The 23,868-nt window shown below is 31.9% G+C and overlaps 1 protein-coding gene across 2 annotated transcripts in view; it reads left to right on the top strand.

Moving 5' to 3' along the window:
* The window catches only part of LOC110993761 (gamma-aminobutyric acid type B receptor subunit 1), a 102,703-nt gene that overhangs the window by 55,235 nt on the left and 23,600 nt on the right, over positions 1 to 23,868 (top strand). For both annotated transcript variants that reach the window (XM_022260129.2, XM_045630411.1), the window contains exons 4-10: positions 541 to 711; positions 5,732 to 5,948; positions 13,352 to 13,520; positions 17,236 to 17,351; positions 18,815 to 18,942; positions 20,512 to 20,653; positions 23,619 to 23,769. In XM_022260129.2, coding sequence (XP_022115821.2) covers positions 541 to 711; positions 5,732 to 5,948; positions 13,352 to 13,520; positions 17,236 to 17,351; positions 18,815 to 18,942; positions 20,512 to 20,653; positions 23,619 to 23,769 — 1,094 coding nt within the window. The remainder of the gene's footprint in view (positions 1 to 540; positions 712 to 5,731; positions 5,949 to 13,351; positions 13,521 to 17,235; positions 17,352 to 18,814; positions 18,943 to 20,511; positions 20,654 to 23,618; positions 23,770 to 23,868) is intronic.

Raw genomic sequence — 23,868 nt, 5'->3', positions numbered from 1 at the left:
AGTGTATAGAGCTAATGATAGTATAAATAAATAAAATAATCTGCGTTTACTGCAACATTCGCTCTTTCTTACTCTCTCTTTTGATCTTTTTTAACTTGCTTGCTCCCTACTCTCGCTCCATGACTCTCTCTTTCTCTCAATCGGTCTCAATCACTTTCTCCCTATTCTTCGACAAAAACGCTGCACATCTTCGTGATGCTAATATTATTATTATTGCATTTTATCTGTAAAAATGTTACCTTCATGCGCCTAAAGAAGTTTCACATCAATAAAAATAATTAATAAAATAATCCAGTCTCACTAAAACCCTATATGGTGATTGGGCTCGGATTACATACCATTGTTTGATCATTTTTCAAAGACAAATAGGGGATCGACATGTTGTCTGACATATGTCGAATATTCGGTCTAAGGCATGCCGGTTTCTCACGTCTTTTATCACGGTACGAGCGAGTGTTTTATGCATACATATGATAACTTTTTAAAGATAAAGTTCACATATTATTGTGTTAACTGATATTAATAAAAATGTTCTTACAGTTATGCTACGGAGCGTCGTCGCCAGCTCTATCAGACCGGGCACGTTTTCCGACGCTTTTCCGAACCCACCCATCGGCAACGGTTCACAATCCAACGAGAATCAAACTAATGCAGAAGTTTGGATGGTCCCGCATCGCTATACTACAACAGGCCGAGGAAGTTTTTATATCTGTAAGTATTTGACTTTAACACACATTGTGCATATATATATGTCAATCAACTAGTATAACGTATATTAAATGTTTTGCCCAAAAATGAGCACTTAAGGACATTTAAGTTCTAAGGTCGATTTAAATTAATTAAATGGAATTTAATTGTCAGTCTGTATATTGTGAAATTAATATGCGTGAAGTGAATTCTTTTAATTATTTTTTTGATGAATATTATTTAAAACCGATGTACACGGCACAACAATTAAAAGTTGTTTCTTCAACATTTTTAAATTCAGTTAAAACCTTTATTTAAATATGTTCTTTAATTTAAGCTTACTGAATCGACGGGACATTTACGAAACCTATGATGAAAATTTTGTATTAGATTTTTTTTAATAGTTCAATGTTTACATAAATCTATGAAAATCAGTCCAGTCGTTCTCATGTTAGTGTTTAGTGTGTACGTGTGTGCAGTGTTACGTATGCTGTGTGTACCGTATATTTATATATGAAACCAAATCGGGTTACGTTTTTCTTGAAAAAGTAACACTCACAATATATTACACAGATATTATTAAAAAATCGCTAAGCACTATTTGTATATTGTATCTTAAGTTTATTAGAACACTTATACAAATCCATCATTCAGGATATCTTACAACTAGATACAAACATTTTGTTCTGCGCCGTTACTGTTGTCAGTAAAATTCAATATCGTTGGAAAAATAGGTCGCAATATAGATAAGGCTTGATATCGCCCCTCTCAAGAACCTTACAAGTGTGTTAAGATATCGAACTCCTTAGGAATTAATTTGGTGATTTCTTTTCGCGTGACTTTAGCACATATTGTCTTCGAACATTTGTAAAATGTCGTGAACATTTTGAGAGCTTGTAAATTCGTACTTACATTTAACGAGTTTAAATTAATAAAAGAAGCAATTCATTCTAAATATTATTTCACAGCTCACATTGTCTACAATACTATAAGGACTCCTTAGCGTAGTCTGGTATGGTATATTTTAATATAGTAAGTTTGTTTTATTCTAATAAAGAATGGTTGTTCTTCTTTTCGCATTCAAATTAGAATGAATGGTTAGCTAGATACACATTTGTTTGGTAAGTGGACCACTGTAATGCATATGATTTTATTACCTATTTCATTATTACGAACTTTTAAGTGAAACTTTGATAGGCCTTCGTCAATACATTAAATATTTTAAATCAATTTAATTATACCTTCTTAACCACTGAAACGAACAGTATTAATTTAAAGTTTGATGAAACGTCGCAAAAATGTAACCATAAATTGCTTTAGCGGTCGCAAAGATTACATAAGTCACTAAATTCTATCAAAAGTTGGTCTATAACTTACATAATACTGTCACTCGTGCTAAGCTTAGACTTTCTAAATGCCATGTCGAAGTATTTTGGGTTATCTTCTATATCGATATTCATGTTACTTGGGCCAAGTCAATCTCGTAAAACTATTTTAGGATTAGAAATCGTGTCGTCGGGTCATAAATTCGAATCGAACTTGTTTTATATACGAGAAGGTTGGAATACCGAAACGGTGTATATTTTCATTGTAGTATATTGTAACATGTAACATCGAGGTTTAAATGTTAAATGTAAAAGTAACGATTTCTGCGTGTGTGACTTATTTTATTCTACACTTTTCTCAAACATGTCTTTTGTTTGCAACTTAACGTTCTGATATTCATCAGTACGGTGGAAAGAATGTTGCCTAAGCAAGTGAAATTAAAGTTTTTGTATTGTATTATCGTATAAAGTGAGAGATAATATTAAAGTATATATACATCCATATTTAAACTACACGAATGAGCTCGTAGAAAAATCATCAAGCAAATATAAGATTTTAGTAGGCAAAAATAGTTATAAGAAATAGAGAATTTGTTGGGTCAGTTGTTTTCCTATTTCACCTGCACTGGTTTGAGATTATTGCCCGGGAAATTGAGACTCGTATTTATATCTTATATCAGTTATTTGAAGTACTATAAGTTTATTGTTGACGAGTATGTTATAAATACACGTTAATAAAAAATGTAATTGATATGATTTTTGATTACTTACATATCCAATTTGAATCATGACCTCCGAAACATAAAAACTCCGCCCGATCTTACGCCACAGAAATCCAGGATAAAGAAACTGTGGCCAGTATATTCCTAGATATTCTTTTTTAAGATCTTTGCCCATTCCTTCCAGGCCAGATAACGGAATCTATGATTGACTTTAAAATGAATAGATTTGTTTTTATTAAATACTTAAATACATCGATGTTAAAGTAAAACTTTATACTCTAACATTGCAAGCTGTGTAGGCAACATCTGAATTATTAGAATAAACCTTGAGCTTCCAGAATAAAAATAACTAATTCAATATCATAAAAGACGATGCTTAGTAAATATTAATGCGAAAATGTTTACGTACATTTTCGAATATTTTCAACGAAATTCGTGACGCAAAATGAAAGCAACTTAGTACCCTTGTAATATATTTTCCTTGGGAGGTCGTATTCGTAAATCGCACTCGTCGTTGTGGTTCTGATTTAGGTTATCCTTACAATAAAATTCAAAGGGCAAAATTTTAGTGGTACTTTCTGAATCCAATTTCCACGCGGGTCGAAATTCAATATTCATTGGGATGATATTTCGTTGATAAAATCATATGATAATGAGAGTCTACTTATAAAAGATATTGTTTTCTCAATCTATATAAACTATGTTTTGAAGAGGCGAAAATTTATGATATTCAGACCATTTATTCGTAAACAGATGTATAATTAAAAAAGAAATATCTTAATCATAATTAAAAGCTAAAAAAAACGATAAAATTAAGACTGATTCAACAGTTTTAATTAGTAAGAATATTTGCAATTGAAATTATGAAATTAGATTAGAGCATTTAGGAGCTTTCGTGTAGTTAAACAATTAACAACGTGGTCTACACCAAGTAAAGTTAAATAAATACACGGTGTCCTCCAATAATAATAAAAATATAATAAATAAACAACCCGCGAAAATGGAGGACACCGTGAGCAATTTCTGCAAAAACCCTACATCTTTTAGTCGATACCAACTCCGGGGAAATAAATACAGATAACACAACATTTTCTGCAGCTGTAATACTTTTTGACATTTAACACCTTTGTCTTCAGTCACCGTGACCACGCACGCTGTAAAGCACGCGAAACGTCGGTTTAAATTTAAAATTATGTACAAATAATTATAAGTTTAAATATAATAATACATATCTATAATCCGTTAAAAAAGTGTTTTTCTTTAAATTTACTATTTCAGTTAAAATAATTACTTGTTGTTTTCTATTATATATATTTCAACAGATAAAACAAATTTAAATAATTCCCAAATGAGTTATTTCAAATTGTTTCTGAAAATGTATCAAAGTGAGATAACGGACATACCGCTCCTGACTTAACAGACATGTGTCAGATCACTGTCAGTTTATTAGACATTACGAAAATTGTTTGTTTTTAATAAAAGATACTACTGACAGCTGATTGAAATTTACTTCTAACCCGATACGGCTTTGTTAAGTAAGTTTTGTAAGGGTTAAAATATATAAATGATTCCTCTTATAATAATAATAAATCGTTTTCTTGCAAAGAAAGTGGTACACTTGCAAATTATTTGTACTAGATTAATAATAGTATAGGTAATCGAAGTAACCCAGCTAAGTTTCTTGGCTTCTTCCAGTTACTAGATTAATTACAATTATGCTGTAATTTGGATAGCAAAAACTATTTGTATTAAACATCAATATAGTATTATTATTAATTATTATTATTATAGTATGTTTTAAAGTCTTTTTCTACAACTGTAATTATACTATATATACGTAAACCTGAATCTAGGTTATAATGGTAATGGTAACGAAAAGTTTGCCAAATCAACATTGGCAAAACCTTTATTTCTAAAACCTATTTAATCACTTTTATGCCATAATTGTTGACATACCTTATAGTTAATTGTAAATAACTATAAGTATTAATTACTGTAGTATATTTGTTGTTTTCTTAATTTTTATCATGACATGTTTTTAATATTTAATAAAAAGATATTATGTTGTATGTTTTACGCGTAGTTTGGTAAAAATCAATAAGTATACGGTCTGTGCAAGATTTCCGCGTAGGTGAAAATCTATTTCTCACTAGATATTCTGAAACTTTTTATACGGTTAACGAGTGCTAGGTATAGTTCCATGGTCTATGAAAGCGCCGGGGCCTTTTCACTGCAGTGTAATTAGAGCGCCTCTCTCCCATAAGAGGTTTTGGTTTTTGTGCCCTCTTTGTTCGTATTACGTCCGAAAATACAGTTTTTTTAATCATCAGTTACATCGTTGTTTTAATAGCCGAAAATTACTTTAAAATACTTTTTTGTGTTTATTTTAAAAATATAGAAATTAAATCTACAGACTGAAAATCAAACCAATATTTAATGCACAAAGCACGTGTGAGTAAACAAATTTATTATTATTAAAATTAAGTCTCTAATTAGGGAATTAGAGATAAACTCTTAATTCTGACTAGATTTGAGTAGTACCACGAGGTAATACAAAATAATTATTAATAATAAATTAAATTAAATAGGTGATTGTCCCACTGGCGCTGCATATTTTTTAAAATAAATTATTATTAGCTTTATATTATTTCTGTGTTATAGATCGATATTAACGCACCGCACGCACTGTCACTTGATCATTTTCAATCTTATGCAAGTAGGTGATCAGCCTCCTGTGCCTGACATACGCCGTCTCTTTGTATCTAGGCCATGTAGGTTTTCACACGATGTTCTCCTTCACCGTTTGAGCGAATGTAAATGCACACATAGAAAGAAAGTGCATTGGTCTACAGCCGGGGATCGAACCAACGACCTCAGGGATAAGTCGCAAGCTAAAGCCACTACGCCAAAACTGCTCTCAAATGAAAAGGCACCATCTGAAATAGCGTAAGTCTAATAGTGGTTGTATTTAAGTAAATCTAAGTATTTTTTTTACAGACGGTAGAAGACTTAGAAGCACATTGTAAGAAGACTGGAATCGAAATTGTAACGCGGCAATCATTCCTTTCCGATCCGAGCGACGCTGTGCGGAATTTAAGAAGACAAGACGCAAGAGTCATTGTTGGCCTGTTTTATGTGGTGGCCGCGCGACGGGTGCTTTGCGAGGTCTATAAACATAAGCTATATGGAAAGTCTTATGTCTGGTTCTTTATAGGTGAGTTTTTTTCATAATAAACCTTTAAGACCTTTTTAAAGATAAACACCGACATGTTATAATATTAGTAAAACAATGTTTAGTACATTATATAGAAGTACTAGTTAGCAACATTTTCTCAACTACTGAAAACCCGGAGATTTTCTTTCTTTTGGAATGGACTGGATCTTTGTGCATCGGTTAGTTAATAAACTAATCAATACTTCATATATTTAAAAGACCAATTCAAAAAAGGAACATTAAAACTGGAAAAAAAATCAAGCCAATAACGAAGTACTGAGTTAACAAAGATTTCAATCGAATTAACTATATATACACGGTTAAAAAATAGACACCAATTGAAGAAAATTGTGGGATAAAAAATATATTACCCCATAAGTTTGAAACGGGTGTAATTTACACTTCATTTAATAAATGAGAATTATAAGAAATACGACGTGGTGGCTAACATACTGCGCGCCATTTCTATGTTTCTCACGTTATTACTTTTTATCGGAAAATGCATTAGTATGAGGTTATAAAAACTGCATTTCATAAATTGGTTTAAGTAGGTGATAGTTGAGTAGTCAACAAAGTTGTTGCTTCAAATTATTTTATGAAATTATATTTAAAACTACTCACGGTTTAGAATTTTCTAGACAATATAGTAATTCCGCAGAATAAAGACTTCAGTTCTTAATATTTAAACATTTTTTTTATTAAATTTTTTGTTATTCGTTCGTATTTTTATTTTAATATAAAGTAGTATAAATAAATAAATAGAGCGGTATTGCCCAAGCTAAGCGAGCGTTTTGTAGTCTGTGGTCATGCAATTGAACGAATAAACTTTTATTTTCAACACACACTACAGAAGATAATCTCGTAAAAGAAACATATTCTCAGGAGTTTCGTCTTCGGAAATGTCATTGGTCAACCGAACGAGTTGTTGGCCACGCGTCCATGGGGTCGTTATTGTGGTCATCGCTAATGAGATTCCCTGCCACAAAAATGAAAACTTGTTTTTTTTTTAGATTTAAGACTAAATTTCTATTTTTTTGTAATTGAATGCAGCTGCGACGTAACCGTATTTAAAAAGAAATACTTATTAAAGGAAACAAATTAAAATGTAATCATAAAATAAGGATTTACAATAATTTTCAAATAAATTACATCTTCCCGTGATTTTTTTCTTTAATCAATTTATGAAATAAAACTCATAAAACGTCGCAGCGATAAAAACTGAATTGCAGTTTTGCAAGAAAATTATACATTTTAATTAACTCTCTTTAAACATTTCCCTCATAAAAGTATATTCACAGATGGCGCTTTAGTACCTTGTAATATCTTTCAGGTCCGTATTTGTAATAATTTCTCAATATTACCTCTTCTTCTCATTTCTCAGTAAGAGAGTTGTAACTTGTTAACCACACTAGTTGTAACTTGTAAGCCTGTTAGAACTTTAAGCACAACTCAAGCCGTTACCACGCGTTAAAAAAGTTTTGTTTAAATGTAACAATATATGTTATGTCAATTTAATAAATTCAAGTTTAAACATGTTTTCTAATGCGTTTGTTCTGGTAAACGATCCTTAATCAAACGTCAAAGACAAATGATTATTCATGAGTCTGATTTCAAATGTCATCGTAGTTTAGTATATTTGTCTAACATAATTTATACGGTTGTATTAAATTACTTTGAATATTGATAGGGAATGATGATTTTTAATAAAGAGCTTTGATGAGTTGGGATTATTTATGTCTGAAATTGAAGAATGTCCATAATAGAATTTTGTTGTTTGTACAAATCTTAATGCATTATTCTAAAATACATGCTGGCTTAGTGGTGAACCTACGACCCTAAAAATGAATGACAGGGTGCGTCTCTCATTCTCAGGGTCGTAGGTTCGATCCCCGGCTGGGTACCAATGGATTCTTTGTATCATCGTGAGAAAACCGGCATAAGACCCAAAATGACGGCGTCAGGCATAATAGGTAAACCTACTTGCCTATTATAAATGATCACAGAAAAGACACAGAAATCCGAGGCTAAGCTAAAGATATTGTATTGTCATTGGTATATGTATATTCTTACAGCATAGGTGACATTTGATAAATAAACTTCAATAATAATGCTCTCCAGGCCGGTGGCTGATCTCATTTGTCATTGACCATTTACACAGTACATATAGTGGACATGTGTGTGCACAAACACATGTAGAATTCTTTATTCAAAACAAATAACATAATACATAAAAATATACCTAATAACAAACCTTAAAATTTAATAATTAAAAAATATTAAATTATTATTATTATTTCGTTTAAGTAACAGCTGCTATTTATTACGTACTTATTCGTATACTACTCTCATACTCTAATCGGACAGATGTACTGTGAGGTTACGCGGAGCTTATTCTCGCCTTCCTCACTTAGGGCTGCTGTTGAAGGTTTTTGATTTTCGAATTTTGTGCTTGGTAAAAATCGATAGCTACTACACTTACGACGCAGTTTAATTTGAATAACAACAGAATTTTGAATTTAATTTAATTTTTCGCATTAAAAGTTGAAAAGAAAACTACCATCGCATTTACAATAATAACCACTATAATATGGTCTTTTTAATATCGACATCAATTAATCAGACTTATCAGACAATCCTCTTAATCCGAAGAATTTGGCAGATCAGCGATCATTAAATGCGTCGAGGGAATTCGTTTTCAATTTATCATTTATGTCTGTATTGAACTGTAACACAAAAAATATGCTTAGGGAGAAGACTAGACTTGTAAGGACTCAATTTGCTTTTTTCTACTGGATAAATGAATGATAACAACTTCGACACGTGACATTTATAAAATTTGTAGTTACTAAATTTATATGTCATGAAAAATATTAAGAAATCTGAGGCTAAGACCTAAAGAGGTTGTAGCGCCACTGATTTTTTTTAAATATATATGTTGCAGCCAACTAGCTTTATTAACCGTTCAATTAACAGTCTACCCGTTAAACGGCGTCGATTAACTAGCGGCCTGACAGATGTTTAGCTAGTTGATCAAACAGCTAGGCAAATGACTTGTATCGATGACGTTTTATTACTTGCCTAGCTTGTTCACTGTTAATTTAAGTACTAAATCTTTTAATATGGCTTCAGCAAAACCACAACTTTGCTGGTCCTTTCAAAAGTTTCAGTTCAACAACAAGTTCATTGTAAGAGTGTCGTGACAATAATAATGTGAATTTGATTCAAGCAATATAGCAAACTCGATTTAACGACATATTTTTTTACATATCTTTTTTATTTCTGCCAAATTCCGCCAGCCAGTTTCATAAATGTTGTAATAAAGTCTACGGCTGAATATCTATCAGGCTGCCGGCGCCTTTTAGTCAAAAGGCTAGGCTGTTAATTAAACAGCTAATTAAGCTGCGACATATACATCCCAAATATTACAATTTAAACTTAAAAGCTATTAAGAAAATTTAAGCTTCAGCAAATTCAATCCGCGAGACACAAATATAAACTAATGCTATGAATAAATGCCTTCCGAAATTCACAATTTCTATGTTCAAAAAATAATTATTTTAGTTTAGAAAGCACATAACGGTTTTTTGGAGTAATCCACAACTACCAGCGGTCAAATTATTGTACTGAAAACTATTAAATCTTTCTATTACCGTAGAAGCCCAATGTATCATTCTGAGAGTGCTCATCAAGCTAAGAAACATAGTAGATTGACCTAATTACTGTGGTACGGTTAACCAAAGGAATAATTATGCATTTAACATCCTGTACACCCAGTACCTTGTTTTAGACTAAATATATGTTAATAACTCAATTTGGTAGGCGAGTGGTTGTCTAGATCTTATTGTTTCTCTTAGCTTAATGTGGTATGTGATTTTTACTCTTTTATTTGTCTATGGTACTGATTTTCTTAATATATTCACGCTTATCTGTTATATATTATTTTAATTTTATGAATTTATTGTGCTTTGCCTTGTATTTGAAAATAAAGCTATGAAAGTAAAAGCTACAAACTCGATTAATTATATAACCTAAGTAACCTCGACGTCAGCCGTTCCACAACTGAGCGTTTTCCAAGGCAGGTTTTGCCGCGCACCACCACTTTGTGGAACCAGCTGCCCACTGAAGTATTTCCGAACCAATTCATCTAAGGGCCCTTCAAGAAAAGAGTGTACCAATTCTTAAAAGGCCGGCAACGCACTCGCAAGCCCTCTGGCATTGAGTTCCCATGGGCGGCGGAATCACTTAACATCAGATGAGCCTCCTACCCGTTTGCTCCCTGTTCTATAAAAAATATTTCTTCAATGTTAGAATAGAACTCTAAATGAGAATTTAACAAAAATAATACTCCATTAAGAAATTTTCCTTTCTAGAAAACCATGAAATAATTCGGTGATAAAATAAATAAGCATATAAGGAAACTCTAAATACAAAATAACATTTGCCAAGCCACTGAATAATCAAAAGCAAATCTAACAATACAAAACAAAAATATCGACAATACACATAGGGAAAGACAACAATTCCCGTAGGGCGTGTTTGTTATCGAAATAAATAATGCATGCTTCGAAATCCGACCTCATTGAGATTCATAATCTCACGACGATTCGTTTGCCCGTTTGTGGATGTAGCAAAAGTAAACAAAATATTGTAATTGTTTACTTTTCTCTAAATGTGAAATCCTTTACGCCTATGTTTATTAATCACTAGTGACCCGCCCCAGCTTCGCACGGGTGCAATGCTGATGAAAAGCAGGTTTTTATTATGTATTGTTATTTCCGTCGCTGGACAGCTCCGATAACATACGGGACATATACCATATAGACATATACCATCATGGACTTTTCTGTAGACCTTTTTAATGTGTACAATACTTAGTACATTATTTTGATAAAACTCGTAGGGTTCAGCCTGCGTTTGCAATGTAAGCGGAAAAAATGTAATTATTTACGACATCACATTAGGAACCTCAAAAATAACAGTACTTCTTCACTATTTAATGGATGTTATTATACATTTCATTTTACCTTTCTCTTGAATCACTCTATCTATTTAAAAAAACCGCATCAAAATCCGTTGCGTAGTTTCAAAGATTTAAGCATACAAAGGACATAGGGACGACTTTGTTTTATACTATGTAGTGATTAATTAATTTTCTACTACGTACTACTACTACGTAGTATTCAGACTACGATGCTGATATTAATATTATTACCAATTTTAAATCAACGATAAATGTACCCTGTACCATCCGTATCTTTGCGACGTGCGTCGATCCACAAATGAACGTTTCTTAATTTAGTTTTTGCCGCGCGCCATCACTATGTGGAAACAGCAGCCCACTGAAGTATTTCCAAACCGATTCGATTTACAGTCCTTCAAGAAAAGAGCGTAGCATTTAAAGGCCGGCAACGCACTTATACCCACGCAATATGAGTGTCCATGGGCACTATTTAGTTTGCCTTCCGTTACATATGAAAAAATATGATTTTTTACAAACACATTTGGAGCACGCCCCAACCTTCTAAGGTTATTGTATTCCCATTTTTAAAATTGTATGCATATAAGTATCTATAGTTTTGCTCAGTATAGATTAGTTTGTTTATATTATCTACTTGCTGAGGTACCTAAATCTATAATTAAATCTTTATAGGGTTAGGCCATTATGTATTTATCAAAATCATATTGTTTTAATCACCACTCCGCCGATAACTAAAGTCCAGGAACACGTAAAAACAAAGTCTTATAAGGAGTGGCTGTAAATTCGTACCGTAAGCCTTTATTGATGAGTTGTCTTGACATAACGGTTCTTTAAAAAGACAAACTAGAAAATCCGGCACCTCTATACCGATTTTGGCATTGTGCCATCGCTGTCATTCCAAGATAGCCAGGTTATCAGCATCCGGTCGACTTTACCGAAATTCTTGCTATTTTCATAACGCCCTCTATGTATCATGTTTTGCGATAAACTGTGCTGACTTCCGCTTATTATTCATCCAGTTTATGATCTAGCAAGGCAATTTGGTATTCCTCAAATGCGACAATGGAGGACATATATCTTTTCTAGATTTGTTTATTTCTGACTGATTGTACTTTTACGTTAAACCTGTCATGATATCAGTCACATTTTATTCTTAATAAATGTATAATACTAATACTATTAACTTAAATGATATATTCCTATTTGAAAAACAGCCACAATAGAGAAAACTGGGTGAACTTCTGAATAATTCCTAACCAAGTCGTTCATGGCTGCCCCTTTCCGCGATTTTTATACGATGCAAGAGAATTTGTTTATATGAAGGAACGTAAAGATATACAACTATAAGTATTTTAAATTAGGACATAATTAACCTCTTAAAGTTAGGTAAGTTCAAAGTTTTCAGTAAAATTCGAATTCACTTAAATTGAGTTTAAAAATTACCAATTAAATTATTATTATTACATATTACTTTATGCAATATTTTCTGTCACTCCGCAACTTTCCGTGCTATTACGAATTGCGCCAGAATTTCGAAAATCCGTGCTGGTCACATAATGAAGCAAAATTTACCGTTTAGTTTTATTACGCATTGAACGCCCTGAATTGCCTGATTTAGGACCCTACAAGAAAAGATCGTACCAACTGGTGAACATTCTGCCTTTCTGATTCAGTTAAGGCAATTTCAATAGAGTACCTCTTTGTGTAACAATATATTGGACCCACTTAAGTTTAAGCTCCTTAGTGGCGATCTGTTTATGGTGCAATGTCTGAGTGCAGATTTGAGACCCTCGTCTTGGATTTGGTTAAATTAATGCTTTAAATTCCGAAGTACTATCGAAATCGTATTTAATTGTCACGGTAACATCTGCACACTTTCTTTAACAATGTCTTTTATTAACATAACTTTTACACTTTTAAAGAAAATACTTTTTTAACGGATTGAAGCTATGTATTACAGTCGAACAAATTTAAAATTATGTTTAAATTATTATAAGTTTACAATAATACATAGCTTCAATCCGTTTAAAAAGTGTTATCTTTACACTTTCTTTAATATTAGAAAGCTTAAAATATTTTATAAAGATTAATGCTATACCGTTCACATACATGAGTCGGGAATAATATTCTAGTTATTATAGAAATGGTTCGATCAATAATATTTATTAGCATATAGGTCAAAGGTTCACATTCGACGAACCTAGCTTAATTTTGGCTATATATCTCCTGTGAATACAAATAATAATTTTTTTGTTTATGAAAAGCCTACAGGACCAAGAATGCAAATCTTACTGGTATCCAAAAAAATAACATAATTTTCGATTCAATTCAATCAAAACTAACATAAAATATTATGGAACTAAAGAAAGGTATATTAATTAAATAGCACCAAATACTTTATGATAATAAATTGAATATTTTTTAGGCTGGTATGAAGATAACTGGTTTGAAACGAACTTGGAGCGGGAAGGTATCGAATGCACAGCTGAAGAAATGCGGGAAGCGGCTGAAGGACATCTGACAACGGAAGCGCTGATGTGGAACCAAAACTCAAATCAGACCACAATCTCAGGAATGACGTCAGAGGACTTCAGGTGAGCGTTAACAACGTGATCCGTTTAATTTTATATCTAGACGAATAGGCTTCGCAGGTTCATGTGGTTTTAGTTAATAGATCTATTTCCTCACATTATGCTTTAAAACATAATTTCTAATAACTTCTACCATAATTCATTTTCAGAAATATAACTCAAAAACACAAATAGATTGAACGAAGAAACGAGTGCGTATTTTTGGGTGAAAAAATTAAATAAAAATAAATCAATGGCGCTGTCTATCTATTGTGTGGCATCTTTTATAATATTTTACCACAAACATTAAAAGATCTTCCTACTAGAGTTAATAAAAATTGACTCAATATACATATACTTATATATGTATTACATATTGAAAAAAAAATCTATAAAATTATTATTTGCGTTAAACAATATAATTTATATATATATTTGAATAATATTTTATCACTACAAATAGTTAGGAACTGACTGTAATATGACTCATAATGTTTGTAACTTTTATGTAAAATTCCCTTTAAGACAAATTTGTCATTATGTGTGGCAAAATATGCAAATTTTAGAATGAACCACCATGTTTGAAGCATATTTTTGAAATTAATTATTATTATTATTTTTAAAAACGACGACACTCTGTCCGCGTCTGCTTCCTTCATTACATATCCAATTAATTACACGGTTAACGGTCTCTATATATTTTCTATAAGAAATATAAAATAAATTTTGACATGTCTATTGAATAAAAAACATATTAATGGTTTTAACCTTTACGTAAAAAAATACAAAATAGAATTACGGTAACTGTGTTTTCATTTTCAATTACTCATAACCTTGTTAATAGAAACCTAAGCTTAATAAATACACCGTACTAAAGTGACTAAAATCCTTTAATAGCTAAATAACATTCGCATATTCATGAAATTATCTTTGACTTGTGAGTGAGTTTCACAAATCTAATTTTGTGTGACAACGATTTCTTTTGTACGAAAATAGAGAATGGGGTGCGACGCATTCAAGCATGATAGCAAATAAAACCGCTTGTCACAAGTTTTACGTGCCGGGCGATGTTACATAATTTTCTATTCTGTTAGCGTATCAGGTATAAGTACATAGATAAAGCATATGACATTTGAAGTATTTTAACTCAGAATATAAAGTAACTGCGAATCTGTATCCAACTAAAGTGAATAGTCAGTTCATGAGATCTCAGAATTGAAATACCAACAAGTCAATGTGAGCTCTAACTTAGACATTATATGCTAATAATAAGCCTTTTTAACTACTTTTATTAATTTAATTTACAATTTGGCTATTTATGTTTTATTATTTATGAGTTGGATGTATCAGAAAGATTAGGTAAAAACATTGCCTATATAAGGGTTACATTAAGTTTATGTTATTATATTTAATATTAATATACGACCTCCGATGGAGTGAAGACCTTCTCCAAATTCTTCCATTTGTCTCTCGTCTTCGCAACTATTTTCCATTCTTTCCCCGCTATCTTTTATTTCATCGTCCCATGAGTCTGGTGCGCTACTTCTCTTTATCTACTCACGGGGCCATTCCAAGTAAGGGTCTTTTTGAACTATCTGTTATCACAAACGTGAACATTGACACCAGCCCATTTCCTTTTTAGAGATTTGGATAATAAATGTTATTTGAGTAAATCCCATCTTGGCGCACAAAGTTCACCAAAGTCACCCCCAACGGAGTCTACTGACGTTGATAACCATCAATTAGATTTTTACGTTGTCCATACAATCGTTTATTACAAACGCATGATTTAATCGTCTACTAACATTAACCTTTGTGTTGACAATATTAAATATGATGGATGAAACAGTTATTTGACTACAGTATATGAGACCTTTGTTCAAATTCATATCCCAGTTCCTATCTCAGGATTATTCTAAAAGACCCTCAGATCCCTCACTTAAGGTCGTTTGTAACTTAAAAACACTCGTCCATCGTAGCTAACACTTTAAAACCACTAGAATTTAGTATTCCAAGTATCAACGTCAATAATTAAGTAGTTTCTTTAATATTTCATTCTAGGACATTATTTAAACAGTGAAGCACTTTTAATCAACTGTTATTAAGCATATCATTTTAATTAAAAAGGAACGTCGGCTTTGTTATTGTCTGATTTTCATTATAAACGGGTACAAGAATATGAATACTTTAACCGTTGCTATGACAACGAATCGAATTAACCAAGACCAAACTACAAGATAGACAAAAGCTTAAGAGAAATAAGTGACGAATTATTATATTAATTTTAAAATTGTGATTAACTTAAACGTAATCAATCCGTTGATAATGAACTAAAATTATCATTTCATCTTGCGAGTTGACGTTCTCTGCATCAACCAACATTAACCACAATCTAAGTATTTTAAACGTAAATTAAATTTTAATCAAAATTTACGAGAAATTTAGGGGAGGAAACAGATACCTTTTGAAAATAAATTCATGTAAATTCTCATAGAAAGGCTGATTGTGATTGGACGAACGGATGTAATCACGTATTATGGACTAGATATATTGACCAATCACAACCAAACGAAACGCAACGTCAATTCGTTTTTCGTTTAACAATTTCGTGGATTTAATCGGCAATACTTCGCGTTTACTGTAAACTGCCTGACGACACGTAAAAATGTTTGTTTAAAAAATTAAATAAATAACTAAAAACGATCAAATTGATAAATTAATCTAGCAAAAATACACCGTAAACTTTATACTCAGGACACTAGAGTTAAGACGATAGCTCATGTTTAAAAATCTATTCTACGATCCGGGCATGAAGTAGCACACGTAAATATTGTCGTATTATTTAAACATCCATGTCACGTCCGCAAAAACCGAAGAAAAACAATGTGAGGAAACAACATGCCATGCAAGGAATTATATTCAGCTGATTATGAAACTTTCTCAGTAGGGACTGGAACATACATGTATAAAATGAGGTCACGCTCTGATTTTGGGTTCAATTCATCCTGATGTTTGTTGTAGTCGACATATTTTTCTTAAATGTATACAAATATACATAGCGCAAAATCATCTACATCATAAGCACGCCCCACATACACACCATCACGTACACACCCACGCTTTTACACCATTACACAACACAACCAATTTAGGCTTAATCAATTAAATTTAATCACAGTTTATAGTTTATTGTATTAAATACTTTGTTGGTTTATTCCCTTTTATAAATCTTTTTGTTATATAATGTATCATGTATTCCATCTGTGGCTATATTCTCGGTGTATTTGTTTGCTATTATATATAATTTATGTTAGCTGTAGGAGTACAAAATAAATAAATAAAACCGAAGTCGCAACTTTGGGATCACATGATACCATAGCTCAACATTGATTGAATACAGAGTTCTGGCGCTGTTTAGTTCTTATAACTGGAATTATTCCAGCTATAAGAACTATTCTTATTTTACAAAGCCTTATTTACTGTAGTTAGTGTAGAGAAGTTTTTTTTCATTCATCACATTATTTTCTATTATTACAACTAATGCCATCATATTGATCTATCATCTTTTTATTTTAACAGAAAAAGTTATGTCGATAAATTGCTCTCTGTACAATATATAAACCTTGGTTATAAAAAAACTTGTTTCTGAAATTATTTACTTTTAAATTTCATTAAATGCATTCATAAGAACAAAATCCCTTTTAAGTGTAAATTGATTTTAATCATTATAAATTCCCAGGTTTCGCTTAAACGAAGCTCTGCGCGAGGCGGGATATGACATAGATCGGGAGAAGTTTCCAGAAGGATATCAAGAGGCACCATTAGCCTATGACGCTGTCTGGGCAGTTGCGTTAGGTATGAAAATACATACAACGAGTACATTTTCCAAACAATTGTTCATAGTTAATTTAATACGCATACTTATTCGTTGAATTCTTAATGAATTGTGGTGCTAGCTATATTCGGCTCTGGGGCACCTGCCGAAGAAGGCAACTAATAATCTTAATATATATAAATCTCCTATCACGATGTTTTTCCGCGATGGACTCCTAAACTACTAAACCGATGTTAACTTAAATTGGCACACCGTGAGCAGTCTGGTCCAACTTAGAGATAGGATAGCTTAGATCTTAAATTATAGTCGCAATTTTATTTTATTGCAAATTATTTGTGATACTATGGCGCTGTGTTAAAAGTACCAACTATTTTTCCTTGAATAGTTTACTGCTATGTAGTATAACAAAAACCTTAGCCACAGCAACGCTTGGCCGAGTCTGCTAGTATTCTATAATATTAACTGACAACATCGGAATTGCTGATGTCTTCATTCTTAATAATGCACTCTTTTTAGAGTGTTCGTGTTCGGTTTCCGCTCCCCATCGTAGTTTGGTCCCGAAACCGCCGATCAAATATTCATCAATATATACGAACATTGTTCTATAGGATTTTTTGTTTATTTAATTTATAAGGCTAGAAATTGAGTTATCATGTTTTCCGTAAAGTTTTCGGTGATCTGATTTAGATATATATTACCTAAAACAGTTTAATGTTTACAACAATAATAACATAACAATTTCGTTGCGCTTATCGATGAAAAATAACATGAGCCTTGAATAATTTGTTGATTCGTAATAGTACATATTATAGCTACAAATTGAATAAGTAAGTACTATCTTCAAACATACTGATCTCTTAAAATAATGTGCTACCAGTGCTTACAGTTCACTTATTAACATTATTTACACTATGAATAAGCAGTCTTGGTTTTAAGTGAGGATTTTATACGCTTAAATACCCTAAATACCTCTTGTGACGACTAGTGCGCAGCATTACTATTACAAAAGGAACGAATTTCATGCTGGCGAGGACAATTTTACTTTCAATTTTGTAAAACGCAAGCATTTTCCTTATCTAGCATAAACCTAATGTCTTTGTTCTTAAATGTACATCTATGCCATATTTAAAAATAGTACTTTGTTCGAATAAAAATTATTTGATTCATGGCTTAGGTTTTTTAAGTAAATGTATTTTTAGGAAAATATACTAACTGAATTATTTTAATTTCTTCGAGTTCTGTTTCCGTCCTGCATAAGAATTTCTGAGTGGTGTTTCTGTACCTTCCAAAATGTTTCTCCAGTAATCGAACTTGACTTTAACAAAAACTTTAAACCATTGGTAAAGAACAAAACCACAGTGTTATCTTAATATATTCTCTATAGCCATTTCTATTACTTACTTTTACGTTTTGTGACTTGCATTTTATAACGTTGAAACTTTTCCCAACTGGATAGAATGTAATAAAAATTTCCCCTTTCCAGCTTTTAATAAAACAATGGAGAAGCTACAGAAAAGCGGACTGAGCTTGAAAAATTTTACATACACCAATAAAAAGATCGCCGATGATATATACGAAGCTATAAACTCCACTTCATTTCTGGGCGTGTCGGTGAGTAATATGTAGAATAGTTACAATAAGGTAAAAGGGTACGGCTACCTTGTGGCTTTAATTATATGAATAGTAGGATTTGCTTTGTGATAAGAATTTAGTCAGTGTTTCTTCGTAACCAGGCTATGCACCAAACGGTTTTTCACTGTCATGAAACCGGCGTGTCTTAGTTAAATAATCTGAGTCGATACCTATTGCAAACTCTCGTATGTCAAAATGCAATACGCTTTTGAAAAGCCGTAATAATACTAAACGCTGAATTTCGCTTAATCTTATCCATACAACCAAAATGAATACAGACTGACCCCGGTTGCCTAAAGTAAAAGGCATGAACCCAAGGCCAATAATAGGGGTCAAGTTATTTTGTTTTATAAGTCTCACACAGTCTAAATATTGACAAATTACATTATTTTACTAAAATTCAGTTTAAATGTATTAAAATATCGTGATCGTTTGGGTAATAATAATAATTTTAAATATGTATTAACTTTTCCATCTAAAACGTATTTTATTGCACTAAATTTAAAAAAAATGCGTGGATACCCATATCACAAAAAAACTACTGGTTTTAATGTTGTTGTTTCCTGTATTGAGAACACTTTATTTACATCGACATAAAAAAAACAGACCTGATACGATGTTCTTTTTCTACACACCTTACCGTGCGATATTTTGGGCGCACCGTTGGCTCGTTTGCCCTCCCCTCCTAACTATAAGAAAAATAAATACCTAAAAGTATGTATAACCTCCTTTGTTTCAAAAAGAGAGTTTCCCTTAAGCTTACCTCAAAAACTCAAATCAAAACTGCATGCCATAATTAAAAATCTTGCAGAAAAAGATACATAGTTTTATTAAATGAATGAATATTAAATTTCCTTGGCAAAGCAAACCGTATTTGTTCGAAGAAACAGCTTGAAATATCGTGTTACTTCATTATTTATAACGGGGTGGAAATTTATTTATAAGTTAACAGTAACAGTTACAACTAGTCTAACATACCTTAGTGTAATAATTGTTGCGTCAGATTTACTTTGTAAAATGTGTTATAATTAAGGGGTATACAAACTTTTAGTTTATTACTACATTTAACTAAAAATCAAATAATTTATAATACATGCTTTCTCTTTACACTGTTAATGTGTATTATTGCATATGATAGGAAAAAAATAATTCAATAATTTTTTTTTATTATTTATTTATGCAGTATAATAGTTGTATATTAATATAAAACAATCCATTCACATCATCTAACAAGAGCCCTTAATCTATAACTTAATATGTAACTCCTATACAAGTTCTTGATAGAAATAGCAGGAAAATACTAGCAGACTATAGGCATAGGACAAAGGCCCTCTCCAACCTTTTCCAGATGTCGTCTTTGGATATTGGGTAAAGATCCAAATCCATATCCACAGACAACTAACATATTACTACTAATAGTTATCTATAAGTACATACTAACATTTGAAATTAAAATTTTAGGATAAGGAAATAAAAAAGGCTATATTGTATCAGATCTAAATCACTTTAGTCATTACTGTTTAATCTTAAATTGTTAATGTTATTTAGGGTTTGGTGGCGTTTTCATCACAAGGCGATCGAATCGCACTGACGCAAATCGAACAGTTGTATGACAACCATTATGTGAAGCTGGGATATTATGACACACAAGCTGACAATCTCACATGGCTCGAACGGGAACGCTGGGTTGGTAAGTGACAGTAAATTTTTTTAACTAATTGACATTTCTACATAAAATTAAGCTTGTATATTGAACAATATACAAATAATAATTCTAGTATACTAGTATATGTTATGAACTGATGTGATGGAAGTTATAGTTAGGTTTAAAGACTTCATTTTCTCAAAAAAGGCGAAAATGCCACTTACATGAGAACTTCAGGAAAACGTAACATTTAGTAGTTCTCAAATGATCACAAATCGTACATGCAGCAAAACTAAAAGTAAAAGTGACCAAAGACACACGAATAGAAACCAATTATAAGAAAAGGAAATCAAAAGTAATTTTCTTTGACATATTCCTAGCTAGCCTCGATTTGAATGCATTGAAAGAAGATATATTTTGTTATATTTGTGGGTAGTTTATTGTACAGCTATAGGTTGACTTACCAACAAAATTTAAATATACATTTACATGTGATAAGTTCAGTGACATTGCTGGTGAAACACATTGTACGAGGCTAAGTTAACTAAACAGAACCAGAGCTTAAGAATAACATACAATTATGGGTAGTGGGACTATTAAAAATCTGTAAGTGGCCAACCTATTGCATTATTATATGTATCAATACCAGCTACCCGCGCGAACTGCGTTTCTCCTTAATGCCTAGTCTGTCTATTAGTACACACCAATATGGAACATTTTGCTACGGTACCCTAGTGACAAACTTCAAAGTCCTTTACTATCGAATCAAAAATAGGGGTTAATTGTAGAGGTGTGAAAATTGAGGGTATGTATTTTTATATTTTGTATCATAGAAAAAATAAAAACAAAAAATTTCGTCAAAAATATTTTAAAAAATATTCTTGGACACCTCATACCGCTTAGGGGTATGCAAAATAGATAGCAGCCGATTCTTAGACATATTGAATATGCATATAAAATTTGGTAAAAATCGGTCAAGCCGTTTCGGAGGAGTATAGGTAACTAACATTGTGACACGAGAATTTTATATATAACCAAAACTGTAATTGTAAAATTTATTCATACAATAGATACAAGTAGATGTTAACCTTAAGGTTTACATCTGGTTTACATCGTTCTTTATTCTTAACTAAAATATACATTAACTAAGGTTACGTTACATCAACCAATTATAGTAATGCCATAATAAGAGGTGATAACTACATAATACTAATGACTTCCGACTTTCACTAATGACATGGCATCTGTATCGCTTCAACATCGATCTTACCCTAATTGTACCAAATTTTCTAATAAACTACCCATCAAAAAGGCATTTATCGGCTAAAGGGTAAACTTAGCTTTGGATCGGTTTTTCTATCAATTTGAAAACATGTTACTGACAGATTCGTGCTGTTGCTTTTATACGCCCCAATTTTTTGGTCGCGTTTCATTTCATACATTTTAATTAAAGTACATCGTAGCGAATTCGACATTTTTGTATTTTTAACACAGAACCTGAAAAATGGGTTAAGTAAATAAAAATATGAAGAATTTCCTTTAATTAGCTCCCGACTCCAAACAACGGGTGGAATATTTTATACAAATGGATTTGCTTCGAGGCTATTTATTCATGGTATTGTCCTTTCTAAAGTTTAAATATTTATTTATTTTTTAAATCTTTATCAATATTTAGGACTTTCCGTGTTTATACCGCTGAATTCCAAGGTCAGGATTTCAGCTCTACCGATATAAAGGGAATTAGATCAAACTTGCATACAGAACATCAGATCGGTATCGCAATTACAAATAAAGCTACATGTGTCATACAAATTTACGTAAAATCGAATCATTTACCAATTTTTGTAATAGTTAAATAATTATCTTATCACTAAGGAAATGTATCTCGTTGCTTCTAGCCTTTGTAAAAATATATTTTTGAAAGCTTTTCCTTTGGGGACAGTTTTAAAAGAATACTTGTATATATCAACATAATTGTCTACGCAACGTTAAATAATTTTGCCAAAAGTTGCAAAGAATTTAGCCGAGATAATACTTATCTTTTGCCAGATTAACATGAAAGATAAATGAAAAATATCATTGGAAAGTTCAAACTTTAAGCGTATTTCAGCGAAAATTGCCGACCATTAAAATGAGGGGAATATTCGGACTCGTTGTTATTTACTTCGACGTTATTTTAAGCCACACTTTAAAATATTGTTTGCCTTTTGGAAGAGAAAATTATCGTACTTTCAAAAAAGATTTATGTTTTTTTACTTATTTTTACGTTGTTATTGAGATGCTGAGACCGCTAACGAAATTGTAAAATAATACAACTGTTATATAGCGTCGATGTTTTTTATTATAATTCTGGTAAATTATAGGTCTATTCTTGTAGTGTTTAGTTTAGTTGTATCAAGAGCCTACCTGTGGTCGTAGGGGTTGGTGTGTGTTGTGATGAAAATAAAATGTGTGGTTTTATGAAACCACGGTATAAGTGAAAAAATTTTCACATTATAGACATTTAACTAAATTTTTTGGAATAATATTCCATTAAGGGTTTGAAATCGCTTTATCAATCCTAAGTTTATACTTGGAAAATTGGAATGATAATGGGACTTATAAAAGTAGTGTCTTAGAATAATAGTCTATACACTACACGGTCAGCTGCTGCGAACTATGTGCACCGCCATATTGGCCTTGGCTGCTATGACAAGCGCCTTTCAGTTTATCTCTACTCCGGGGCCGACCGTCACGCGATATGCGCTACACAGATAAAAAAGTTTGAGACGATCTAACAAAAGTTTCACTTTAAAAAAACATCGTGAGGAAACCGGCAGGGCTTAGATAGAATGATTTCGAAACAGATACATCAATTTTAGACCTAAAAACTTTGTAGCGCCACTGTTTTTTATGTTCCATGAAGAAGCTGCCCATTTGGAATATACTATATACTTCTCATATTTGTACGAAGAATACCTGTAATAAATATAGAAACTCGTTCCAAACATAAATATAATATTTCTCGCAGGAGGAAAGGTGCCACCGGATCGCACAGTGGTTGTGAATGAGTTACGCACAGTGTCGCTGCCTTTATTCGCATGCATGACTGCTCTATGCATCGCTGGCATCCTGGCAGCTATAGCTCTCATTGTATTCAACATCATACACAGGCATAGACGGTAAATACGTTTTTGTATATATATATTGAGACAATCTTCTATAGTAATGTTATCGGTTTCTATGTTATAAAATGTACATAACAAAAATGTAATCGAATT

This window comes from Pieris rapae, chromosome 12, assembly GCF_905147795.1.
Source record: "Pieris rapae chromosome 12, ilPieRapa1.1, whole genome shotgun sequence".
Taxonomy (NCBI): Eukaryota; Metazoa; Arthropoda; class Insecta; order Lepidoptera; family Pieridae; genus Pieris; species Pieris rapae.
Note: the sequence above shows the minus strand (reverse complement) of the source record. Positions and strands in the feature narration are given on the sequence as shown.